We start from the raw sequence: 27606 nt of genomic DNA, 5'->3' as shown, positions 1-27606 counted from the left end.
TAGCTGTCATACAAATTGTCTAAATCAAGTAAGTTATTGTATGGAAAACTTTTTAGTATTACAAGATATCTTCATGAAACTTGATATAAATTATAACTCAGAACAGCGCTTTTATTTTCGAAAAAATGGATCAGATCGAAACACTATAACACATAGCTGCCATACAAATTGAACGTCGAAACTCAAATTCTTGTATAGAAAACTATTTTATTTGACGAGATATTTTCACGAAATTTGGCACAGATTATTATCCAAAGCAACGTTATAGTCTGTGAATAAATTGTACAGATCGAACCACTTTAACATATACCTGCCATACAAACTGATCGATCATAATCGAGTGCAAGTATGGAAATATGTTTTATTTGTCAGTATATCTTCATGAAATTCGACATAGATTATCACACAAAGCAATGCTACAAATTCCAAAGAAATTATTCAGATCGGATTACTATAGCATATAGCTGCCAAGCAAATCAGAGATGAGTATCAAGTTATAGATCTTCAAATAAGACATACTACGATTTTCACTTCAATATTGATTTTGTTTTTTAATAATTTTTGATCAAAAAACTATATTTTCAACATACTGGCTACCGAAAATATTTTTTATATACCCATATACTCAATAATTGTATTAATTCTCAATAACCCACAAGTGCGCACAGTTGTAGTATTTGTTATGTGTAACAAATAATAACAACCTCCTTCATAATTGCTCATGTAATTGTTGTCCAGACATATATTCAGTATTAGATATCACATTTTTTATCTCAAGTATGTAGGAAATGTTCCACTGTGCAACTACTTCAATCTAAGATAAACAATTAATTTCCACGACACAGTTTATGGTGTATGCTATCTATTAAGTGTATGTGTGTATATGTTCGTATGTAATGCCTATCAAAGCGTTTATTGATCAAAATAAAAAATTCAAATTACAAATTTTAATTTGCTTTATCAGCAGGTAAATAAATGCTAGTGGTCAATTCGTAACTTTAATTACAGCAATAAAGGAATACAGTACTCATGCACGAGTTAAGTTTTACATTAAGTAAAAATGAGTCAAAAGAATATATTTTGAGTACCGAAATGTGTGCTCTTTACTTATACTTCTATTTATACTAACTAGTATGTTTACTTATTACTAGTTTATAGTTTGTTTAAATACAGAGTATATATTATTTGTTTCGGTTTGTTTATTGTATTCAAACTCAAGGATGTTTTGATGTTTGTTACAATTATAAGGAATTCGTTCCTTAACTCACGCATGAGTCACAAGTAATAAAACGCCGAAAACAAAATAACAACAAACTGTAAATTATCAGAAAATATTTGGCAATAAATATGTCATGACTACTAACGGGTTTTTACGCTACTTGGCACTCGAGCTTTATGATTGATTATCTTGCTATTTTTAGGGCCTTATTATAATGATTTGGTTTGAAAATATTCGTCTAGCAAGAAGGCTAAATGTAGAAATTTAATTTTCCATTGATTTGTGAGCACATATTTTTACTATTAAATTTTAAATTTTTTTATGCTTTTTTTGATATTTACGTTTGAAATTTGATTATTTTAAATCAATTTTTTTTTTCTTTTTTTTTGACTCAATGAAAAAAAAAATTATAAATCGGGAGGTTTATAGTTTTTTAGAAAATCTCTTGCTCTACAAAAATGGTCTCGAGAGGTGTTAAAGAAGCTATGTTTCAAAGTACAAAGCGAAGAATAAAATCGTTTTTTGAACCACCCTTATATATAGTCTATTATAATAATTTAATATATAATAAATATTATATTATTTTAATTAAATATTTATTGCGTATATCTACAATACTATTTTTTCTCTTTTCAGATTTAAAATTGAGAGTTTAGCTGTATAACATTGTGAAGAAGGTACATTTAAAATTCAAAATGAAAAATTAATTATTATTTATAAAAATTACCAAATTATAGCATTATTTTTTTTTGCTTTTTCAAGACACTTAAGCTCAAAAATAATTAGGACCAATGTAAATAAAATCTCTTCTTGCACAATCATAAAAAGTAATCGACTGATCTTCAAACTAACCAAAATATAACGTAAATATATCCAAAATTGTATGTAAATAATAAAAATTAAATAATATTAAAAACAAACTTTGTAAATTAAAGACGAAAAAACGATAGTTCTATGTAATATAATAATTTAAATATATAACACATAAAAGCTTAATATGAAATAATTTTATTTTATTAAAAACTAATAAATTAAATATATAAATAAAATATACTAATTAAAAAAAAAAATATTAAAGTGAAAATTTACAAAACAGGCGCAAACGGCTGGCGAAAATTAAAAATTTTAAATAAAAAAAATAAAATTTCTATTAAAATAAAAACATTGCTATATCCACTTTTAGTAAAGCACAAAATCATTAAATTGAAAACTGATTATAATCATTACTATTTCTTATACATATATAAATGACAAAAACTTTAACAATTTAATATTTATTAAAAGTAAAAAAAAAAAAAAATAAAAATTGAATAATATAACAGTAAAATGTTTGTTTAAACAAAGTAAACAAAGCAATCAAATTAAACAAAATTTTAGTATTACATATAAAATAATAATTATTAATTATAACCATAACCAATGAGTTAAATAATACCACGGCGTCCAACGCAGGCAAATACAAACACATACACTACACTGCAAAAAACATTCGTTACACACAAACACCAACAACATATTATCAAATAACCGCTTAAAATAAAATACACACATAGAAATGTTCAAAAAAGGTGAAAAGATGGCGTTAGCGAAATCATTAAAAATGTTCCTCACCATATTCGTGGCGACCACCTGCATCTACATGGTGCTGTATCAGTATCATCTGTCGCGAGAGCCAATAACGCAGCCAAAATATATTAAGGTGAGTGAGTAGCCTACGCTATTAATAAAGTTATTATTATATTGTCTTGTTTAATAAAATTCGTTAGTAAGGAGTGACAATACATTTATACTTTATGATTAAATTAAATTTCATAAACATATTTATTTGAAATATATTTACATGCAATATAGTCACTTATACTATCCAAAATAGCTATTAAGTTTTAAAAAAGCGTTCGAGTTCATGCAATGTCAAAGACGACTTTAGTACAGACTTATCTATCATTTTTCTCAAAGTGATATTGTATAAATTTCCAATACAATGGGAAAGAATAAACTTAAATAATTGTTTGCAATCAACTCAATTTGGGCGAATTTCGAAAATTTCTTTGTATATGATAGAGTTTTGAAAATTGACTTGGGATTTCTCACACTCAAAATTTACACTAGTTTTGCAGTCATTTTGCGACTGTGATGTTAAAGGCTGTTTCTTGCTAATTTTGGGTTGCTAGAATCGAAAATGATAATATAAATTTCCTAACACGTAGGGTTTTTTATATTTTAGTCAAAAGGTTTAGGGGTCAAACCACCAACATTTACTAAAATGATAAAAATAGCTCACCACATTCAGCTATATCTATGAACTCAAATTCGTAATCAGGACACCTCAAATATCCCAGATACCTTTTAGTACATCAGTCATAAATGTTTCCTTAAGATTTGGTGAGTAGTGTTATTGAAAAGTATATGTACTCGTTCGTATAGGGGATAGCTCTTCTTTTGAATAAATGAAGTTGGTTTTCTCGAACGCTGTCAATGATAGCTTTTCCAGTATTGAGCGGAAAAGACGAGTTAAGGTATATGTATATGTACATATATATTTTCAAAACAGAAAAAGTTCACTTTCCTGCTTTTTTTTTAAGGAATCATCTTATTTCATAAATAAACAGAGGAATGCACATTTACAGATTTCAATGTACTTCCATAATCGATGATTAATTTAAAAAAAATTGGATTTCCTACATACCGTAGACGAACTCTAGGAGGACGTCCGAGAAAAGGTGTTTGGCGGTGAGCATATTACAATAGATAGATTTTCACAATGGATATAGTAATGAACTAGGCAAAATTTTTCTAAATTTTCTATTTCGACAAAATGGCGGATCCACAAAAAAACGTTAGCTGCCCAAAAAAAATTGTTTTTCTTAAAAAAATAGTCAAATATGAAATAAGAGAGAATAGATTAAAGGTGACTAAGGCTTGAGTGTCCTATTCGAATATTTGGCTAAAAAATTTCAAGAAACGAAATTATATCATATTTCCAAATATACACACATGTACATGTATATATCTTCCAGAAATATCAATATGATTTGTATGTTACTGGGGGGTCTGAAATCTGCATATATCCATCTAGCATCGAGAAATAAGTTTTGAAGAAGAATTGTGTTAGTTTCATTAATAATAAAAATGAATATTTCAAAATTAAAAAAAATATGTATACATATGTCAATTATACATACTTTTTTCTTTTTCCAATAATATTTGTATACAATATTAAAAATTTTTTACAACAAAATAATTTTATATGATATCTAAAAGTTTTACAAAATATTTTAAAAAAAATATTTTTACACAAAATTTAAAATTTTTCAAAAAATTGTTTATGAAAAACTAAACATTTTTATTTTTACAAAATATTTAAAGTTTTTTAAAAATATTTGACAAAAATTTTCATGTAAAATTCAAATTTTTTTAAAAACATTAAAAAAAAAAATTTCATACTAAATTTAAAATTTTTTAAAAATATTTTACAAATTAAATTAAAATTTAGTTTAATTTTTGTTTTTAAATCATACTTTTCATTTACAAAATACTTTAGAAAAAAAAAACATTTCACACAAAATTAAGTTTTATTTTAAATTTTTCAAAAAATGTCTTTATTTCTATAAATTAAAATTTTTTATTTTTATAAAAACATTAAAATACAAATTTTTACAAATATTTTTATGCAAAATTTTTATGCAAAATTTAAATTTTTTTCAAATTTTTCAAAAAATTGTTTTATGAAAATCTAAACATTTTTATTTTCTACAAAATATTTAAAGTTTTTTAAAAATATTTGACAAAAATTTTCATGTAAAATTCAAATTTTTTTAAAAACATTAAAAAAAAAAATTTCATACTAAATTTAAAATTTTTTACAAATATTTTACATATTAAATTAAAATTTAGTTTAATTTTAGTTTTTAAATCATTTTTTTTTTTCATTTACAAAATATTAAAAAAAAAACATTTTACACAAAATTAAATTTTATTTTAAATTTTTCAAAATATATCTTTATTTTTATAATTTTTTTATAAAAATAAAAATTTTTACAAAATATGTGACAAAACAATTTTTATGCAAAATTTAAATTTTTTTCAAAAAATAATTTTACACTAAATATAAATTTTAAAAAATACTTACAACAAAATCATGGTTTTTTTATTTAACAATAAACATGTTTATATTTAGAAACTTTTACAAAATGTTTAACAACACAATCCAAGCAAACAATTTATAGTGCAATTAAATACAATAAAATAGTTAAAACTATAACATAATGTATGACAAGCACACATGTGTAATAGATATTTATCTTATAACCAGACACGCGTGTTCAGTTCTACTATCAATTCTAAGTGATTTTTCTGCGCACCGGATGCGAATGTTTATTTACCCAGTGTACTGCACCAAATCTATTGAATCAGTAGTGAAAATGTTCAGTTATTTAGTATAGTAATTTAGCAGGTTACATATTTGCACCTGGATTTGATTTATGTATACTACAACTATAGACAAAACAGGTTTAATAAATGTGAGTTTCTATTTATTCTAGTATTACTTGCGAAATTTTTGTTTTCTAAACCAAATAGACACGTTACCTATGTATATTAAATAACTTTTGCATTATCAGCGTACCCTTTAACCCTGCGATACAGCACCGGTTGTTCAATTTCCAAAAACCATGAAGAATCATCAATTCTTATTAAAAGAATTTCATACAACCAATAATAACATTTTCATGCTCATCCCTATGCATCCTTTTACTTTCTCCTTATCTTGACAGCTTCTACTCCCACTTTTTACCCTTCTTACCCCCTACACTCTACCTCTCTACTATTCGCCCACAACTTCATCACTACACTTACAGTCATTTCTTCCATTTGAATTTGTTTCGATTCTTTTTATTGCAGAATAAGGATATTTCAGCCGATGCGGATGTCGCTGCTATCGCACGCAAATATAACTCATATTTGTGGTCACCAATGTCGCTATTTAGTGCGCGACAACCGCAACAGCAACAGCAAGTGCAAACACCAGAAGCACAAACACCACTATCAATCAGCGAGAGGCAATCAAATGCAACGACGAGTGACTCGGCAACAACAACACATGCGGCAACGGAACGAAAATCAGCAGCGTTAACAGTTAGAGCAGCCGCACAACCGTTATCATCACCATTACAAGCCACAACACAGCATAATATTTCCACATCAAACTCATCTTCATCATTCGTATCAGTCACACCCACATCCACAACCACACACACACTGTCAACAAGCGTAGTGTCAGCACGTTTGTTGAACGACTCGCTCGGCAGCGCGCGTCAGCAGTTTATTGCGCAAAATGTTGCAGCGGTTGACAGTTTGAGAAAGCGCTCAACAGCACTTGCTACTTTGAATAGCACAACAAATGCGAGAACAACAACAAAAACGACAACAATTCGTACAATAGCCACAACGCGTGCGGTTGCAAATGCTGCAAATTCAACGCTGCCGAATGCGCGCATTGTGACGCGTCCAGCTGTCGGCACAACTGCCAATGACACAAAAGCGCTACCCGTAAATATTCTTTTGTTTTTTTTGTTCTTGTTTTTGTGTTGTCTTGCTTTAAGATGCCCTAACTCGCTCGTTAAATGTCTGCACTGCTCACTTATTATTGGGAACTGTTTTGATATTTGGCTTACGCGCATGCAAAACACTTTATTTGCTTAGAAGTGTGTGTTTATGTTCTTAGTTTTATGCCGCATGTCGCTTGCTTGCATATTTTGCGCTTGCAGTATTTGTTTTGCTAAGTAGCTAATTGATTTATATACACGCATTCACCTATAGTTTGTACTTGGTAAAGAGTTGTCTTACGCTAGTAGTTTAGTTAGTTAGTTTCTTTTAGACATAAGCTTATTGTTGCATGCAATTAACACATATCTACATTTATAAACTCTCATATATGACTTTGAAATTGAATTACAATATGTTACGTATACGCACTGTATGTGTGTAAGACTCACGCATTTAAAGCTGCTCTATATACTATTATATAATTTTTTTTCTCCAAAGATATTTTAATTTTATTTATTGAAACCTTTTTATTAATTCTAAATCATTTTAGTACCATTTTTTTTAAGTTAACAGCTTTATTTTTAAAGTTCAAAGCTGTCATACAAACTAACCGCTTCAAATTTAGTTTTGTATGCTAAACTCTTTTATTTAGTAAATAATTCTTAAAAAAATTTGACATAGAATATTGTGCAAGATATTACTTTAATATATGAAGAAATTATTGAGATCGGGCTACGACAGCATATAGCTGTCATACAAACTGACCAATCAAAATTAAGCCCTTGTATGGAAAACTTTTTTACTTGGCAAAATGTTGTTTAAAAAATTTGTCACAGAATACTTGTATTGTCAAAGACACTGCTACAATCTGCAAATAAATTATTCAGTTCGAACTACAATAGCATATAGCTGCCATACAAACTGACCGATCAGAATCAACTCCTTGTACGGAAAACTTTTTTGTTTGAAAAGATATCTACCTAAAATTTTACATGAATTATTGCCTAAGACAATGCTATATACATATGTATAATCTGTGAACAAGTTATTCAGATCGGACCTCTATAATATATAACTGGCATACAAACAACCAATTAATATTAATTCCTTGTATGGAAAACTTTTTTGTTTGAAAAGATATCTACCTAAAATTTTACATGAATTATTTTGAAAGGTAATTCTATACGAAACAGGCAAATTTTACAGACCGGATCACGCTAGCGTATAGCTAAAAATCTTTTTAAATACTTTTTTGCTATTAAAACTGTAACTGTCAAGAGTATTATAGCTTCAATGCAGCCCAAGTAAATATTTGTTCTTCTTTTAAATCACAAAAAAATATTTTAGTTTCCTCACCAGCTAGCTCAAAATTCACAGAAAAAACATATTTGCCCACATGCAAGAGATATTGTGCATAAAAATTGCGCCCATTTCAAAAAATTAGGTCAAGAATAGCATGCTGTTGATGTTGCTTAGAAAAATTCTGTGCCAATTCTTCTACGGCACAGGCCTTTATACGCTATTTACTAAAGTATAAAATTGCTGACGAATGTCACTGTCATAATTTACTAAACCTTAACACATAAAGCAACTAATGAAAGCGCAAATTGAGGAATTGAGAGCAGAAAAGCCGAAATCCGAAAAGCTTTGCATGCATTGGGGTAACCATAACTACGCAGCGAGTTACCAGAATAGACAAAAGCATTTTGCAGCTGCATTCAAATGCAGTGCAGTGTTCAGTGTATGCAAACAGAGGTGCATGTGTGCGTCGACTTTGATTGCCGACTACGAAATGAACTGTGGCAGGCAGTTAAGCGAAAGAGTGATTTACATTTGTACGAGTAATTTCCAATTTGCATGCGCCTAATTTGAAAATTGCTTGTATGCCATTGCACATTGAGTATGTGCATGCATACATATGTATATAATGTGTGTATATGTCCAAATAAGCGCAGTGCTGACAAAGAATTACATGCAAAGCACAAATCGTTTATTGAATTAGCATAACACAAGTAATAATAATAATTATAATATTAGTAATAATTGGGGAAAAAAGTAAATACTATTGAAAATGGCAATGTAATTTGCGACATGTTCGATTTTCCTACATTTAGTTTCTTTTGTAGCAATACATTTGGCTAATAACAAATTTGTGCTAACAAAACGAAAAAAAAAAATGATTAGCATTTTTCAATTCAAACATCAAATTGGCATAATACTATGTATTAGTTGATTAGCAGCTCGCCTTGACTTTAAACGAGCAATAGAGAGCCCTAAACGTCTACTAAATTCTAACAAAATTTGTTTATGTGTGCAAACAAAGGTTTACGGATGTCTTTCAGAGGGCGACGAGCTGTAAGAAAACTTGCTAATGCTGGTCAGTGAATGGTTTCGAACTCTATATAATGCTTGCCAACCCTCTTACTATCTTAACAAATTATACAATTGAAAATAATTTAAATTTCTCGTAAATAACGTGATCGTTGTTACATTAGAGACTATTTTCCATAAGAACTTTCTGACATAGCTCGATAAGCAGGCGTCGGTGGATAAAATAGTCTACATGAAGCTTTCATGTAACGTTAAAATAGGGTGGATTTGTCAAGCGCGAACCACCAGCTACACTTTAACATATGCATGGATGGAACCAAAATGGCTGATGAAGTGGGCGCCGGGATCGATTGTGCGGAGCTAGTCACATGCCACCCCTCACCGCCAAAAAAACTACATCTTGACGTACTTTAATACAAATCTTTCTCATCGTCTTCAAAATACGCTCTTGAGCCATATAAGCATGCCAATGCTTAAGTCAATTTTCCATACACTTATTATAAGCTTCTGTTCGGATGATCTTCATTGCGTACAGCAATTTTTGTTTTTTCGATTTCAACTCAGTTTTGGAGCGTCATTCGATAGATTGTTGAACAATTTCGATGTCACATTCATAAACCCACGTCTTATCACCAGTAATTTGGAATTTGATGCATGTAGGGTTCTTAGATACGTTGTTCAGCAGCTCTTTTGCGACCTATACTCGATGTCGGTTTTGCAAAAGAGTCCGTATTTTGAAATGAGTCTAGCCTGAACACTTTTAACAACCAAATGTCTACAGTCGATACATAAGAGTCCACTCCATAAGAGTTGAGATCCTCTGCTAGCTCTTTGATCCCAACACGACGATTTTCAAGCACGGTGTCTTTAACTATTTGCAATTTTAATTTTATAATGATTTTGTCATTAAGATAGCTTGATGCTCGGCTCTAACTCGGTTGAGTTAGATTTTCGATGACTTCATGGTCTTTACTGATAGCTTGTGCCACTTGAATACTTGTGTTTGTGTATACTCCCCAATTCAGGATACTTCTACATCATTTCAATGTAAATACAAATTCGTTGTCAACCTTTTTTCTATGGTAAAAATTGCAAACATATATATGTATATGTACTTATTGACATATCTAGAACTAACTTCTTCTTCCTTAGACACGGCGTAGACACGGCTTACGTGAATATAGCCGAAAGGACACAACAGATATAGTTTCACATGAACACAAAAAATTTGGTAACAAACTTAGAACCATTTTTTATGGCTTTCGGTTTGCACACGCAGTTTATATGAACTTATCCGATTCAAAATTGATATTAATGTTTTGGAAACATTTTTTATCAATTCACTTTATATGGATACTGATCGTGGTTGGAACATGAACAAAGCCAAAATGCTCCAAATGCCAAACTACTTTCTTTGGGTCATTATTTTATACAAATATTGAGAGTAATGAAGCTATTGACCTTTATAGATATATGTATCTGCATTACTTTCTGCTCTTATGAAAGCAGTTTCCAGTGACTCTTGAAATTCAATTCTGTATACAAAGGCTAATTTATATAGTCAATAGGAAGAGCTCTAAAATCTTGCAAATCGAAGAAATATTATTATTAGACTATATTTAATTTCTTTCTCATTTCGATTTTCGTTAACAATTTTTAAAATAAATCTTTCTTTACTTTTGATATATAAAATAAAGCTTTTCTTTTTGCTAACGAACTTTTTGCAAATGCACTTTCTTTAGAAATAACTTTCCTTATTTGCGGCCTACGCTTGCTTAGCCTCCCAACTAATTTGCATAAAACTCAATCAAAATTTGCACACAACTTATACAACTGACTAACGCGGCAATCTACTAACGAGCCTAACAGCCTATTGGCAGCGCTGTATATTTATATATATACACATATATATATATATTTATTTATATATATTTATATTTATAACCACATCTACACAAACGACCTACTAGCATATCTATAAATATCCACCGTACATACATATATGGGTATTTTTCAATGAAAATGAAATATGAAAAGCACTTAAATAACTTTTTATTTGACTTTTTCCCATTTTTACATTCCAACAGCCACCACTGTACATTATTACACCGACTTACCGGCGCGCCGAGCAATTGGCGGAATTGACACGACTCGGCTACACGCTGAAGCATGTGGTGAATTTGCTGTGGCTCGTGATTGAGGATGCGAATCAAACGTCGCCGCTGGTGATACACACACTTAATCGCATTGGTGTGCCTTATGAGTACTTTTTGGGTGAGTCTTACATCGTTCATGCATACTATAGTCAAGCTATTGTAGATACATATGTATATGGTTGCTATGTGCAATTGCTGCAGTGTGAGCAGTTGTGCACACAATCTATATGCTTGTGCTTGTTTGCGCAGTGTCTTCTTCAATTATTTGTATGCCTTTTCTTTTGGTTGCACTTGAATTCCTTGTGGCAACATTATCATGGTCACAAGACCAACTAACTGTGCGCGGTGTCAACGCTGCTGTTATTATGTCAAACGCCTTGCTAGTGGCATACTTTCAGTATCTCCATTAGGAGTTCCTTTCATCATTAGCTTTTGCTTCTTTATTTCTGCCTAACTCACTCTCACTTTACGTTATTGCGCACAATTTCATTACTCACAATTTTATTGCTTTCATCACTGCCTTTTTAATAATTTTTGACCATTTTTGCTTTTATGTATTTGTTCTACTTAACGCAGCACCCATGCCGGATGAGTATAAAAATACGAAAAAGGCTAAACCACGCGGTGTTTCAAATCGAAATCGCGGTCTGGATTATATACGCGCTAATGCGACCAGTGGCGTCTTCTACTTCGCGGATGATGACAACACTTATGACATCTCGATTTTTGAGCAGGTATGTGGCGAAAGGTTGGAGTTTTAAAAAGTTTACTTGAGTAAACATTGATATATCTCGAAATTAGGTATGCGGGTTCCTTAGCACAAAAATAAATTACGAGTTCGCATATGGGCGTAATCAGACCACTGCCACGCCATTAACCGAAAATATATAAAGTGCTTAAGAGAATGAATCATTTTGAGGATTTTCTCCTCGAAAACCGGTGATTTGGGACACATTTTTATTTTTCTAAATTTCTGTGTAAATCCAAGTTTATATTTTCTTCAATAAAAATATGCCCCATGCGATTCTGCAAATTTCTGCGTTTTTAAATTTTCTCTACGACCAATAGTTTAGAAGTTATAAGCATTTATGTATTCGCTTATATTCGGCGGCTGCTTGCTGCATGCTCCTGGTCGCCTGGTAGAAATCTGAGATTTTGGCACCAAATTGAATGCAATTTTTCTGCAGCGGCTGCGGGATGCGCTACAAATTTGCGTGCATACGCAAAGGGGCAAAATGAGGAACACGGATGCCGGCATGTACATTGCATACGCAAAGGGGCGAAATGGGGATCACGGATGCGGCCATTTGCAATGCCCGGAAACAGGAAAAGGACCTTTACAGGAAATGGAATAACGGTATTCCACTTCCGGTATGGGACTCCAACCGGAAGTGACAAACAGGAAACGGAAGTGGCCGACCGGAAGTGATGAACAGGATATGGATACTTCAAACCGGAAACAACTTCCGGTAGGGACTCGGGCCGGAAGTTATGTTCCGTTATCCGTCGCACGACCGTGAAAACCGTTTCCGGTTCACAACTTCCGGAAACGAGTTTGGACAGGAAGTAAAATATCGATAATGCGTTTCCGGTCGGCCACTTCCGTTTCCTGTTTGTCACTTCCGGTTGGGGTCCCATACCGGAAGTGGGGTACCGTTATTCCATTTCCGGTAAAGGACCTTTTCCTGTTTCCGCACATTGCAAATGGCCGCATCCGTGATCCCCATTTCGCCCCTTTGCGTATGCAATGTATATGCCGGCATCCGTGTTCCTCATTTTGCCCCTTTGCGTATGCACGCAAATTTGTAGTGCATCGCCGCCGCTGCAGAAAAATTGCATTCAATTTGGTGCAAAAATCTCAGATTTCTACTAGGCGACCAGGAGCATGCAGCAAGCAGCCGCCGAATATAAGCGAATAGATAATTGCTTATAACTTCTAAACTATTGGTCGTAGAGGAAATTTAAAAATGCAGAAATTTGCAGAATCGCATGGGGCATATTTTTATTAAAGAAAATATAAATTTGGATTTACACAGAAATTTAGAAAAATAAAAATGTGTCCCAAATCACCGGTTTACGAGGAGAAAATCCTCAAAATGATTATTTCTCCTAAGTGAAGGTGTTGAAATGGGATGTGGGTGGAGGATCGACTATCTCTCTATTTATTCCGAGTCCAAAACTTTTAAATTCGATCATTTTGTCCACAAAGGATTAGTTTTATATGATTTACAGTTGGTTGCAAGTTACTCAGTAAAATTTTGCCTAAGCTCATATTACAAAATATTTACTGATCACTAGCTTGTCTCTTGACTATACTCGTATAAAATCCCTTATCAATCTCATCAACTCTCCCACAGATGCGCTACACGCAAAAGGTTTCAATGTGGCCCGTCGGCTTGGTCACAAAGTTTGGCGTGAGTACGCCCATCATACGCGATGGCAAGATAACAGGTTTCTACGATGGTTGGATAGGTGGACGTAAGTTCCCCGTCGATATGGCCGGCTTTGCGGTGAGCGTGAAATTTTTACATGAACGACCCAATGCGAAAATGCCCTTCAAAGCGGGCTATGAGGAGGATGGCTTCCTGAAGAGTTTAGCGCCACTGAATCTCACGGATATCGAGCTGCTGGCCTCCAATTGCACAGAGGTATAGTCGTACTTGTATTGTGTTTGTTATACGAGTATTTTATAAATTAAAGTTGAAATTTGTTTTGCAGATCTTAACGTGGCACACGCAAACGAAGAAGAACGCCAATGCGTCGCCGTTGAATCTGACATTACATGGTGATACGAATTTAGTGTCGTTAAATACATTTTTAGTGCGTACGTAAAATGTGTGGCATGTACAAAATTGGGTTGATTTGGCAACGCCGAAGTGGCGTGCCGCATATGTGCTGTGGCGTAACTCCTTAACCAAAGCTTAGTTAAACGAATGCAGGCTCTGTACAGAAGCGTTTACTACTTTGCTGCAAATAACTGCACAAAACGATTTTATTTTTGAAAACGGAATTTCGACTGTGTCGCGACTTCTCTGCTATATACCTACATATATGCGTACATTTAAGTTTCATTTATAAAGTGTAATTTTTATGAAATGGGTGAGCACAAAAGGCATACAACTTGTATAATAATTAGTTAGGCGCTTACACTTTGTACAGTTATCTTTTTTCACATAATACTATTTTTACCAAAGCATATTAAGTCACAAATTTATGAATAAGTTGTTGCATAAGCAAAGTAAACAGTACTGTGTATGTATATGTATACGTGTATCTAGCTGTAAGCCTAACAGTGAAATGTCATATGCGTAAGTGCTTTATTTAATATTTTATTTTGTTAAGTTTATTTACTATAATTAATGTTTAGTTAATATTTTAAGTGATAATACTGCTGTGTCGCCTAAATTTACTATTTTAGCATCAATAAGTTTACTATTTTAGATTATTATTTTTAGTCACCTTGAGTTGTTGTCACATATATTTGATTTACGCTTAGTTTTTTAAGATACTCAGTAAACTTGTCTATAAGCTCAAATTCCAAACTATTTGTAAAATAAACCAATATTGTTTAAGGGATTCACTGAAGCTTTTTGCTTACTTTAAACATAAAAAAACAGAAATATTTGTAAATTATATTCCTTCTTAAGTAAGCCTAAGTATTTTAGTCTAAAAACCTTGTATTGTTCTAAAGAAAATATGTATAATTTCCAAACAAAAAGGAAGAAAATGATAATAATAAATTCATAATGCTAAAATTTAGAAATTTTAATCTAATGCCAATATTTTACAAAAAAAATTATTGTTTTTATACTTTACTTTAATGCAACTAATTTAGCATATTTTTTATTGCTTCTTAACAAGGAAATTGAAATCGGGAAAATATTATTTACAAGTCAAGAGAGACTAATTTTCACAAGAGAAAATAAATTTTCGTTCAATAATACCAAATAAATTACTGCTAACACAAAAAAACAAATTTATTGAAACATAAATCCTTCGTATACAAATTTGTGATTCAAAATTAATTCATTACACTAGATTACAATCATTTAGCGTTTTGAAAATTGGCTTCGGATTTCTCACTCTCAAAATTTACACAAGTTTGCAGTAATTTTGCGTCTGTGATGTTAGAGGCTGCTTCTAGTTAATTTTGGGTTGTTAAAACCAAAAAAGATGTAAAAATTTCCTAACACGTAAGATACTTTATTCAAAATTGTCAGTTTGATTATATTCAAAGGGTGTATATAGGGGTCAACCAGCACCAATTAATAAAATTAAAAAAATAGATATATGTATATTAGAGTGATTAAAAAAAAAATTTTTTTTTTTCGTTTGGTACTCGGAAAAATAGGTTCCTAAACACCTCTAAGAAAGCCTCTCCAAATATGAGTTTTTAATTGTAACGGGAAGGTCCTCCTACATACAGTTTTCTATTTTTTCTTATTATTAGATAGAAAAATTTATATCTCGCTTCCAATTACTTGAAAAAATATCTTGTTCCTAAGATTTTGTAGGAAATTGAATGCTCAAAAAAAAAGGTCCAATAAGATTTTTTCGTAAACCCAAACGTTTAAAAGATATTAACAGTTAAAGTTTGATTATATTTGGTAAAATTTTTTATTTCTTATGAATTTTATAACTCAATAAAAAAAAATTATTATGAATAGATTTTTGGAGAGGCTTTCTTAGAGGTGTCTAGGAACCTATTTTTCCGAGTACCAAATGAAAAAAAATTTTTTTTTTGAATCACTCTAATGTACATATATATTAGTTACAACACTATTTGCTTGCTTAATATTTATATTATTTTTCAATTCATACACAAATCGAAACCTTTTACGAGTATGTGGATAAACAATTGAAATAATTTGAATAATCCTTCCAGCAATTTTTCTTTTATTGCCTTCGCTTCTCGATAGACGTCTCGTCATTATTGGTGCACTGTTAAAATAGTAATAATATTTCCTAGAATATGTGTTGGAGTATTTTTGAGCGCAAATTCGTAATCAGAGCACATCAAATACCCTACAGATCTCTTAGCTCAGCAGTCGTCTCAAAGCATTTTTCTTAAAATTTGAAAAAAGATTAAATTTCATAAGAAAAATTGAATTTTAGTTCAATAAAAAATAAGTTGCTAATATCACAAAAAATACTATTAAAACATAAACCATACACTCAAAATTAAAAAAATAAATGTTTAATGGAAATTTATGCATTTATTCTGCCGTAAGCTCTAGCTGTCAAAATTTCCTGTACTTTTCGCAGAATGTTGCCTTCTAACCAGAAAAAAGATTTGCAAGACCTTACAACTCAAGAGTGAGAGTTGCCCAGGCGCTGTTCATTTTTGTTTTTAGTAGTTTTTTTTATCAAATCTATTTACTAAATATAATAAATCATTAAATTTAGTTAAGCTGAATAATGGTTATTCCAAACAAGTTGGCTGGCATCTTTTAGCGTTTTTGTAATGTAAAAAAGGAGGATTTATGTAATGTTGGCATATGATGAGGCAGTATTTTCTTGCAGAAATGAAAACGCTCTATGGTTTGCCTTCTATATACATATATATATTTTCAAGCTCAGCTCAGTTTCTTCAATTTAAGAGACGAATACAATCATCTTATCGGTTACTAAAATGTGCTCAATATCTTAATGGTTACCCATACTAATATATTAGTCCATTCGAATTTTATGTTGCAAGTAGGCGGATTCAAATCGCATCACATATGTATGTATTAATTACAAAATTGAATGTAATTTTTTGATTACAAGAGAAAATAAGAGAAAAGGTCAGCGATATATAATAGAAAAAAACGTCCACATAAATTCCAAAACAAAAAGTTTTATTAAAAATAGAAGTTTACATAGTTAACTGCAATTGTCCAGTATCAGCGCAAAAAAGTAAAAGTAAAGTATTAATAAAATCAGACTAAAAAATAAAAAGAAAATATAATTTATAATAATGCGTCACACATTATTATGAATATAGAAAATTAATTTGAAAACTACAAACGATTAAAGGTCATAAGCCTGCTAAGCAAGTGGATGTGTGCTTTTAAATAAAATGAATGCACACACATACATTAAATAGCTAGATTTGTGAAAAAATGTATTAAATGTATGGAGCCTAAGCAACTTTCATAGATGATATAGGAAAGTATACTTTTTTATAAAACATTAAATGACTATATACTATATGTCTATCAGGCGATGTAATGTATTTACTATTCGAAAACAATGAAACGAATCAATGCATATTTTTTTGTAACTCATAAAATGACACAGAATGGACTCTCCTATATACGGTTGGTAAAAAAAACACCATACTCGCCCCCAAGCCACTTACCACTAAAGATTAATTATGTTTTACTAGGTATTCAGAAGCAAAGAAATATTAAAAAAAAATAAAAGTATGCGATATTTTCATTTCCTCGTGTTAAAGCACAAAGTAGAGTTAAGGCGCCTAAAAGTCCATAATATGTTTACATCTTCAAAAGCATTTCACAATAGTTAAATACCCATGAAAATACCTAAAAGGTTGCTATATGTTCATGACATGATTGGTCATTTCCAGTACTTAATCTCAAAGTTAAAATGAAGCGCCTAAGAGCAGACTATATATTAACTATTTTCAGAATAAATTTGCAAGCAAAGAATTATAAAAGCAAACTACCAGAAGTTTGGTAAATTTTCATGATTTCATTTGACATTTCCTAGTTCTAAAACACAAAGTTAAGGTGATTCGCCTAAAAGCAGTCTATATGTTTAATACTTTCGAAACATGTACAGTAAAATACCTAAAGCAAAGAATTATAAAAGCAAACTACCAAGAAGTGTGGTAAATTTTCATGATTTCATTTGACATTTCCTAGTTCTAAAACACAAAGTTAAGGTGACTCGCCTAAAAGCAGTCTATATGTTTAATACTTTCAAAACATGTACACTAAAATACCTAAAGGTATGCTACATTTTTATGATTTGACACTTCCTAGTACTACACCACAAAATTAGATCGATGCGCCCAAAAGCAGACTCTACATATGTTAACTATTTTTAAAATAAATTCAAAAGCAAAGACATACAAATAATAGCAAATATATACCCAAATCTATACTAAGATTTTATTTGATATTTCCTACGAAACCACAAAGTCAAGTCGATGCGCCTAAAAGCAGTCTATACATATGTTGTTTTAAGTGGCATGCGATTGAGTGATTGAAAAAGTGCCGCTGCATTTCAAAGCTGGTTAGCCTATAACTATTCTATACTTTCAAAATGAGTATAGAGCGAAATTTCATAAGCGGATTAGACTGCATCAAGAACTATTAAATAATGTAAATTAAAGTTTCCATGCAATTAAAGCATTTTTCGACAAATAGGAATTCAATTAGCGCACTATTTGCATACTTTTCAGATAAAAGCAATATTTTTCAACTCAACAACTGCACAACTTTACTAATACTTAGTAATATTAGTGAGCATACAAAATTTCTTATTTCAAATAAATATAATATAAAATAAGGTAGCGATTTAGCTTTGCGCCAATTTTTACAGTTTTTGTAGCTAAAACCGATTTTTGAATTCACCAGAAAATAAAGCTTATAAATCATACAGTACGAGGTAATTACAAAAACAATCATAATATAGTTATAAAAGTCGATCTACAAATGGTGTTTCAACACTATAATAAAAACTAAATATAAACATATACAAAGCAGTATATAGCAGTATAGTTACAAGACGAATTTCCAAAAATTTCAAGTTGAATTTAAAATTATTTAGCATATTACTAAGATAAATACTGTAATTTATACTTAACGTTATAAAAGCTAAAAAATTTTAAATTATAAAGAGAATATACAGCGCTTATTATAGCCAAATACTTTTAAGAAAATTCGAAAAAGTTTGAAAACATTTTAATTTTCAAAAACTTTGAAATTTTTTACACAAAAATCGTTTATTTAAAACTTAAAATTTATAAACCTGCTAAAATTTCTTTTTTGTAAAATTGTATAAAAGTAATTTTGTTACTAAAACTTTAGCAAGCAGCTGAAATTTTGCTTCAACCAACTAATAAAATGTAAATTAATAAATTAAAAATTGTGTCAGGCAAAATGTTCGTAACTAAAATATTATTTTTAATTGCAAAATAAAAATTTGCATTTTAATTTTTTTCCTAGCCTCTTCAATACTACTATGAAACGCTTTTACTAAAACGGAAATACGAATATAAAATAGAACTACAAATTATATAACTCTACGAGCTCTTAAAATGACCTTCAACATTTTCTAAGTATTTATTAGTAGATATTTCAAATTTCTAATACCAAAACACATACAAAATGACTTACATTTAAAACGATATGACTATATGGTATATAAATATGTATATATACATAAATACAAACCGAGTACACATTTAGCTAGACTTTCGAAAATTTGTTGTATAAACTCAGTTAAATATACATCAGTAAGTATTATAGCATTATATATACATATAAAACTCTGGTACTGAGAGCCAAGCCCGAAATACCGATACAGCATTAATATAAAAAATGCAAAAAATTAAAAATATTGTGAAAATATTAAAAAAATATATGAAATTAAAAAGTTTTTGTAAATATATATACCACTTACAATATAAAATACAGATGTGAGAAGAAAGATATGACAACCGAAAATTTTGAATAAAACGAATGATAATACATATAATATATAATTTAGTATTTAATTTCAAACTAGTTAAATATGAGGCTCACTTAGTGTCGTGTCTCAATGCCAAAATGCACCTTTTTTGGGCTGTGACACTAAAGACCGATTAAATAAGTGCCTGAGGTTTGAAAGTACTGCGAAAGCGAAGAAGTTACTTTATTCTGTGTCTAATTCGCAACTGACTGGCTAATACAAAATCGGAGAGAGCTCTAACTTTGTCGGCTATTAGTTATTCAAGCGTAGACCTTGCAAACTAATGGTCCTTTATAGCAATTAATCAGATCTATACTCGATCTTAAACATATTGTAAATACAAGCGAGACTTTGACCAATACGGTTCCTTTATGCCTCTCATATGGTGTTAAAATGTTGAAGTTCATTTTTAAATATTACCCAACTTTCACTCGGTCATTTACATTTGTATGCCCTTAAGTACCAGTCACATGAAATATTTCACTCAACAGTAAAAATTCAGACTTTAAGCTAGTCAGCGACAAATTTTTATTTATTTATAGTACAAGCAAAGCGTCAAGCGCACATTTTTCCATAGAAATATATTTTACTCGACTATTTGAAAGCCATCAATAGCAGAAGGATGTTTTACCTATTTGTTGATTTTGCCTTGCGTAAATGCATTTTGCGGCTTGCAAAAAAAAAAAAAATAATAATAACGAAATAAATAACGCATTGAAAGGCACAGCTGCAGTTACACGCACTTCACTGCATTCCAAACGATTTATGAAATCGACAAACCATAACTGTTACATTTCTCCACCTCACTGGCAACGCGCGAACTGTAGCTTTTGCTTGGGCATATGCAGTGCACCACACCCACTTTATGGTGTTGTGCAAAATAGATAACTGAGCATGGATGGTTGCACATTGAAGCGTATGTGCGCCTCCTCCCACTTGGTGTGTATTAAACGTTGCAACGGTGTGTTCATTGTCAATTCCTCGCGTACCAGCAGGTCTGCATTGTCAACGCCACCACCACCACCACCACCGCTCTCATCATCTCTGCGTCCACCGCCCGCTGACATTGTCTCGGTAGTTGCCTGGCGTTCCAACATGCCAGTCGCCTGTTCGTTATACACACGATTGTCGATAGTCATGAAAACATTGTGGCCAGAGCAACTGTAATAATTCAAATCGAACCGCGACTCGGCGTGATAATTTCGCAAAAGTTCCGGATTTCGATTGAACGCCACGCCATAGTGGCCGCAGCAGCTGGTAATCCAAATTGGAAAGTTGGGTGTTTTGAGCCGTGAACCGGGTTGGCGTGAAGTAACCACGGAAGGCTATTGAAAAATATATAGCGTACATTTAAAGTGCAATGTTATATTTACAAACATATTTTTTTTGTGCAGATACATAAAAATTTATTTAAAACATATTATTTTTAGCAAGAATAACTATACGAAGAGCTTAAGACCTTACTTGCGTACTATCATTATCCCAAAGCAAAAGTCCGATAGTGCAGCGGCTTAGTATACCATACTGCGGAATGGCCTATAATATAGAATAATTAACATAGATTACTTAGTAAGAAGGGTCGTACAATTATCCGCATAAATGACAAAATCGGTTTAACTTTCGAGGAGATGTTTATTTTTGTATGATAGTCATTTAGATTGGTATGGTTTTGTGGAAAATAATTATAACAAGCAAAAATACTTAGCCCTTCCTTATTTGTTTTATATATAATATATATTTTTCACCTTCTTTATTACTTTTTTTTTATTTTAATTTTTATTTATTATTAATTTCTATTTTTTGCTTCCCAAATATGATGGTCACCACTGTTTTGTCCTGTAAGCTAGTGGTCTCCTTGCCCGAAATGTTAATGGATGCTGCTAAGCACAATAGTCTAACAAAAATGTTAATGAACAGCAATAATGTGACTGCGCAGCTCTTAGTTACCATTCTGAGAGAATATGCTGCATGCTCTGCTAAAGCAAATTCCATCTACCCGAACGCTTATCTAAAAGGAGCTATAAACAATGGCGGCGGATATAGGAGGAGGCAACTGATGATATTCGCTCTTTAAAATACCAGCGACATCTATTGGCAGCTAGTAGGATCCCACAGCGATACAGTGGCCACTTAACTTTTTTGTTAATTGTGTATATACATATGTATGTACATATGTTTATATTTATATATGTACATGCACAAATGTACACACCGAGTATGAGCAGTAACTATATTTTAAAACAAGTTGTAGAATTTGATGTAGAATAGAGAGCAACAGAAATAATGTGGCTGCATAACTAACAAACTTTTTCACGCGCAAATTCTTATGTACATATATGCATAGCTGAGTAAATATATAGACATTCATACAGTATACATACTTATGTATATCATAATTATTTTAATATTTTATTAACACTTACCACACTTTATTCTATTTTGTTTCCCATTTTCTGCAATAAATTGATACACTTCCCTACCTTAAACTCTGTTCCTTACTTCTAACACTTTATTTACATTAACATAACATTTTATGCACAACCATTGGCAGAGCTCTGCCTGCGCCGACGCTCAGCGCTTTTGCACTCACTATTTTTCAATCTCACTTTTACTACACAAATAACAACGCCCGATCACCTTTTTTACTTTAAAACTATTAAATTGACGCACTTCAACCTAATTCTACTAAAATCTTCTTAATTGCAGCTTTAATTCCTAAATTAATTTCACTTTTCACGGAACAGCTGCATACGCCACTTACGCGAACGCGATATAAGGAAATGTTGGTTCGAAATGGCGGCGGAAATTAAGAACGACCAATGATATTCACGCTTCTAAATTGAAATGGCATCCGTAGACTCTGTAGGAGATCGACTGCAACTACAGGGTTACCAAATATTTTTGAACTACAGGCATATCATGATCATGAATGTGACCAACAGATGGCGCACATATTACCTTTTAAAATTATATAGTGAACAGATATTATAGTATTTGTTTAGTTAGAGCTAAAACATTTAAAGTTGGATAATATTTCACTGATAAAAATGAAAACGATGAATGATGTCATAGTATACAAAAATTTTCGTTAGAAATGAAAATTCTACTTAACCCTCAAACAGTAACAAGTGCGCCATCTGTTGCTCACATTCATGATCAGGATATTCCTGTAGTTCAAATATATTTGTAAGCCCTGTAGTTGCAGGCGATCTCCGTCAGAGTCTACAGAAGTCACTTCAATTTAGAAGCTATAATATCATTGGTCGTTCTTAATTTCCGCCGCCATTTCGAGCATACGTTTCCTTATAGCACATTCGCGTAAGTGTCGTATGCAGCAGCTCTCGTAAAAAGTGAATAAAGTTTAGGGATTAAAGCTGCAATTTAGAAGTTCTTAGTAGAAGTAGGGTGAAGTGTGTCAATTTAATCGTTTTAACGTAAAAAAGGTAATCGGGCGTTGTTATTCGTGTAGTAAAAGTGAAATTGAAAAATAGTGAGTGCAAAAGCTGAGCGCTGAGCGTCGGCGCAAGCAGAGCTCTGCCAGCGGTTGTGCATAAAATGTTATGTTAACGTTAATAAAGTGTCAGAAGTAGGAAGAAGAGTTTAGAGTAGGGCAGTGTATTAATTTATTGCAGAATTGGCGAAACACAGTAAAATAAAGTGCGGTAAGTGTTATAAATATATACATATAATATTATTATTATATAATGAAATATTAAAAAAATTATTTTATTGTATATTTACAAAAAAATATACCTTTTGATCGAACTATAATGTTGCACATTTATTTTAAATTAAAGCTTCTTTTCTATCTGGAATACAATACACATATGTATGTACATACATACATATGTATGTATGTGTGCATATATAAGCTTTCCAAAGCATCTATAAAATTTGAAGGTTTTAGTTGCCACTGTATTAATCAAGATCCTTCTAGCTGCCTACAGATGGCGCAGTAATTTGTAACTGTGATATCTTTAAATGCTTCTTATAATTTCCGTCTTCATTCATTCTTATGAATTTTTTAACTCAATTAAAAAATTAAATTGCAAGACTCATAGTCTTGTTAGCAATTTTCTCCACAGTAAAAAAAAAGTTTTTTCACAAAATGTATTGTATGTTTTTCAAATATACTCACATAAGTGTTTTCATCGCCAACATTTACAACACCATTGTGCAAATAAGGTGTAGCGCGACCAGTCAAAAGTAGAGTCACTATCATCAAGGAGCCTTCTTCATTGTTCGTCATTGTCAGTGGCACTGCCTTACTGTTTGAGTCGAGATCGTTGCGAATTCTAAAGTGAAATATAAAAAATATAAAATATTGAGTAAATATTTTTATAAATAAATTAAGACGACTTGAATTTGCTACTAAGTAAAAATGCACAATATTGATGTTTGATTAAATTAATGTTCATATATGTATCAATTTCAGGTGATTTTTTCTTGAAATTTTATAGCAAAAAATGGTGATTTTCGCTAAAAATTTAAAGTTTACTTACTTCGTCATCGAGCGTGTCAAAACGGCGCTATACAGAAACAGTAATGTGCCAGGTGAGTCCTCTTCAGTGAACTAATATGAAAAAATTTAATTTATTTTCCCCACAAAATATAATAATTCGTATGTTACCAGCTTCAAATGACGTTTTATAAAGTACTCAAGTTCATCATGGGGTGACAATGTGAAAGTATATAACTTAAAAATATTTATTTTATATGCATATATCTTGAAATTTTATTAAAATGAACACTACTTGCATTAATTTCCCTACTCACCTTCTCGGTGATCGAATCATGAAAGAAAGTCACACTATGCTCTACGAAAACCTCCTCATCCGGCGATGGCAGCACCATTGTTACCTTACCCTTATCTGATATGATGCGCAGAATTTCGACCAACGCATTTATCAGCGCATTTGTCTGCGTCTCTTGGGTGCATATTAAAGGGCTGTAGACACGTTTTATAATATTTTAAACTAATAATAATGAAATAAATGTATATATGTAGTTTGTATACTCCTGATTGTTGCGTCCACGTCGCCCGAAGAGCAAGTACTTCAAAATAAAACCCTGCACTACAGAAAGTAGTCCACGTGTAGCATTACGTGGTGAGCGTAGGCCATAAGAGAGCTCTTCTTTAGGCGCACCGAAAGTGAAAGGGGTTTGTGTCCATTCAGCCCTCATGGGAATAGATGAAGTGCCGAAGACTAATTGACGTAGATCCTTAAGTATTGGTGTAAAATGTTTGATTAGATAGGCGTTGAGAAATACATAAAATTAAAGGCATGCTTTAAAAATTGGGAAATTAATTAAAGAAATTAAATTAATTACAAAAATCAAATTCAATAATTAAAAAATAATATTATTAATTTAATTTAAAAATAATAATTTTTGAGTTTTCAATTATTTTATGAAATTTTTCGACATATGTTATAAATATATTTTAAAATATTAAAAAAAATAATTACATTAAATAAAAATAATTAAATTAATTTAGAAAACACTAATAAAACTTTTGACCTTTCAAATATTTTACTTAATTGCAAGAAATATGATATATATATTTTTTTAAATATGCAGGAAATAATTTTAAAAATTAACTACATTAATTAAAAATAATAATTAAATTATAAATATAATATTTGAGTTTTTAATTATTTTTTAAAATGTAGTAAATATATTAAGAATATGTTTTAAAATATTGGGATTATATTAATTAAAAAAATTTATTAATTTTTATTTTATAAAATTGTTAGGGACATATTATAAATAAATTTTAAAATATTAAAAAATGAATTTTAAAGCAATTGGTTGCATTAATTAATCAATAATAATTTACCGTTGCCAGTTCCGGTGTGATTGGCGTGCCACCCTCGGCTATAAAACGTGAGCTCATTTTGTATAATATTATGTAAGACTCTTATAAGTAAATTATAAATATGGTTTGTGATAACTGAAACTATGATTTCACAAATTTTTTGTAATAATACTATTTTTGTGAAAACAAATTTTATGTTTCTCTTTGTTTTGTAATAATTTTTTAACATTACATAAACGCTACTCAATATCTTTTTATTTTCTCAATTTGGTAAATATTTTTGTTCGCCCGAAATAAACGTTTAAACCGTTCCGCTGTTCAAAGCGCAGTGATTTTAAATATTCAGCAATTTCGTACGCTTCAAATGGCTTACAGTAAAAATATCCTTTCGGCATTATATTCACGCACACTTTTCAATAAATTTTAATTTCAAATGTCATGAGCGCACACTTCCATAAACATACACATATATGCACACTTCAAACAAACATTACTAAATACTGTTCTAGGCCTCAGCCATCAAAGCGCAAATGGCCTTAAATGTATGTATGTTTGATTGCCACATGCAATTGCTTATTCAACACCTACTAAGCATGATTTTTGCACTGTGTAAACTACAAAAATATATAAGTGGGCGTTAAATCTCATACGACATAATAGTTGCACGACTTTTTGCACACTTCAAAAAGTGAAAACGCTTCTCTCATTCACTCTCGCTGCCAAAAAAAAAAAGGAGTATTGCCGTACCGCATGGCGGCTGCCTGCCAGTCATTCAAAATTTAAGTGAAATTGAAATTCACTTCACACTTATCCTCGAAAAAAGTAATGCAGCTGTGTGTGTGTGTAAGTGCATGATGACACGTTGCTGCACGTTTAGTGTAGCACAACTAAGCTCGAAGTTAAAGTGAAATGGTGGCAGGCCGCCGTTTTGCAGGAAATGCAGTTGACAGCAGGATTTCCATTTAGAACCTCCGCCAGCTAACAATTTTTGTACACACACACACATGCACACACGAAGTATGTAACTGCTCGCAGCGTGAATAAGTACTTATGCATTAGTATTCAATAGCAGCGCTCACGTCGTTACTGTTATACACATGTTTGTGTGCAAATGCTAACAGGCAAAGGTTGCATGTCAGCCTGCAAGTTCGTGTGTATTTAGGTCAAATTTAAATGTACTTAACACCATATGATTACCTTGCTTGCACTTAGCTACTAAATTCTATTTAAATTGCTGCTTTTTTTGCGTTCGCAATGTGTGTGTGCATACATATACATACTCGTACTTGTGGGTATTAGCTGTGGGTGTCGCAGCTGATTGAACTTCAAGTTCAGCCAATCAGCGTTTTTATATATGTATATTTCATTTGTATTATTTGCTCTGTGGGAGTTTCGCACGTGAGCTTTCATTTCACAGAAGTACTCGTACATATTTATAAATACGTATTGCAGTTTCTTTTTCACATATTTTTTGTACAAGCTCCATAAATTTTCGCGTATTGCTAGTAAATCATATGAGGCGGAGATATCATCAATCAATAGCTGCAATATACTGCAATGAATTATATGTGTGGGATTTTTGTGTTATTTATACCATAAATCTATATTTTCGTACATGAATTAATTTCATATTCATAATTTACCTGCACCTATTAGAGAGTGTGTATATACAAATCCAATTGGTATGGCTATATTTTACCTAATCTGTTTCTGAAGGTTCTTGCCGATATTGTAAAACTTCGATTATTGTATGGCTGTTTAAAAAAAGTAAATCTATATGTTTCCATAATACTAGGACTAGTTCGTGTAAATAGACAAATGGACGGTCAGATGGACATTGATATATCGACTCAGCT

The 27606-nt window shown here is 31.3% G+C and overlaps 2 protein-coding genes and 1 long non-coding RNA gene across 7 annotated transcripts in view; 2 read left to right on the top strand and 1 right to left on the bottom strand.

Moving 5' to 3' along the window:
- LOC120777640 overlaps positions 1 to 2211 on the top strand; it is a 54436-nt gene extending 52225 nt beyond the window's left edge. For both annotated transcript variants that reach the window (XR_005705523.1, XR_005705522.1), the window contains exons 4-5: positions 1856 to 1896; positions 1982 to 2211. This is a non-coding gene — a long non-coding RNA (uncharacterized LOC120777640). The remainder of the gene's footprint in view (positions 1 to 1855; positions 1897 to 1981) is intronic.
- Positions 2212 to 2557: 346 nt separating this feature from the next.
- On the top strand, positions 2558 to 15005 carry LOC120777204 (galactosylgalactosylxylosylprotein 3-beta-glucuronosyltransferase P). Of its 3 annotated transcripts, XM_040108378.1 has the most exons (6): positions 2561 to 2918; positions 6119 to 6766; positions 11182 to 11368; positions 11827 to 11984; positions 13608 to 13898; positions 13969 to 15005. In XM_040108378.1, exons 1-6 carry the CDS (start codon positions 2775 to 2777, stop codon positions 14080 to 14082), a joined length of 1542 nt encoding a protein of 513 aa, XP_039964312.1. In that variant the 5' UTR covers positions 2561 to 2774; the 3' UTR covers positions 14083 to 15005. The 3 variants fall into 3 exon arrangements, with proteins under 3 accessions (XP_039964313.1, XP_039964312.1, XP_039964314.1); XM_040108379.1 differs by lacking the exons at positions 13608 to 13898; positions 13969 to 15005 and adding an exon at positions 12052 to 12274 and having other exon boundaries at positions 2558 to 2918; XM_040108380.1 differs by lacking the exon at positions 6119 to 6766 and having other exon boundaries at positions 2563 to 2918.
- A 5431-nt stretch (positions 15006 to 20436) lies between these two features.
- Positions 20437 to 26086, bottom strand: LOC120778550 (inactive ubiquitin carboxyl-terminal hydrolase MINDY-4B). 2 transcript variants are annotated; one of them, XM_040110399.1, is made up of 8 exons: positions 25772 to 26086; positions 24950 to 25155; positions 24709 to 24880; positions 24563 to 24565; positions 24435 to 24505; positions 24071 to 24227; positions 21397 to 21468; positions 20437 to 21257 (listed from the first exon to the last, which is right to left on the bottom strand). In XM_040110399.1, the coding sequence occupies exons 1-8, from the start codon at positions 25826 to 25828 to the stop codon at positions 20796 to 20798; spliced, it is 1200 nt and encodes a 399-aa protein (XP_039966333.1). In that variant the 5' UTR covers positions 25829 to 26086; the 3' UTR covers positions 20437 to 20795. The 2 variants fall into 2 exon arrangements, with proteins under 2 accessions (XP_039966333.1, XP_039966332.1); XM_040110398.1 differs by having other exon boundaries at positions 24563 to 24628; positions 25772 to 26085.
- Positions 26087 to 27606: the final 1520 nt, after the last annotated feature.

This window comes from Bactrocera tryoni, chromosome 5 (genome assembly GCF_016617805.1).
Source record: "Bactrocera tryoni isolate S06 chromosome 5, CSIRO_BtryS06_freeze2, whole genome shotgun sequence".
NCBI lineage: Eukaryota > Metazoa > Arthropoda > Insecta > Diptera > Tephritidae > Bactrocera > Bactrocera tryoni.
The sequence above is the reverse complement of the archived record's forward strand: the minus strand, read 5'-3'. Positions and strand labels throughout refer to the sequence as shown.

What these genes read in the sequence shown, in the direction of transcription:
- LOC120777204 (XM_040108378.1), top strand. Translation starts at nt 2,775, where the DNA reads ATGTTCAAAAAAGGTGAAAAGATGGCGTTAGCGAAATCATTAAAAATG. An exon ending in CGCAGCCAAAATATATTAAG is followed by an intron (nt 2,919 to 6,118) that starts GTGAGTGAGTAG and finishes TTTTTATTGCAG; the next exon opens with AATAAGGATATTTCAGCCGA. An exon ending in TGGCCTCCAATTGCACAGAG is followed by an intron (nt 13,899 to 13,968) that starts GTATAGTCGTAC and finishes TTTGTTTTGCAG; the next exon opens with ATCTTAACGTGGCACACGCA.
- LOC120778550 (XM_040110398.1), bottom strand. Translation starts at nt 25,828, where the DNA reads ATGAGCTCACGTTTTATAGCCGAGGGTGGCACGCCAATCACACCGGAA. An exon ending in TTGGCGATGAAAACACTTAT is followed by an intron (nt 21,469 to 24,070) that starts GTGAGTATATTT and finishes TCTATATTATAG; the next exon opens with GCCATTCCGCAGTATGGTAT. An exon ending in GGGATAATGATAGTACGCAA is followed by an intron (nt 21,258 to 21,396) that starts GTAAGGTCTTAA and finishes ATTTTTCAATAG; the next exon opens with CCTTCCGTGGTTACTTCACG.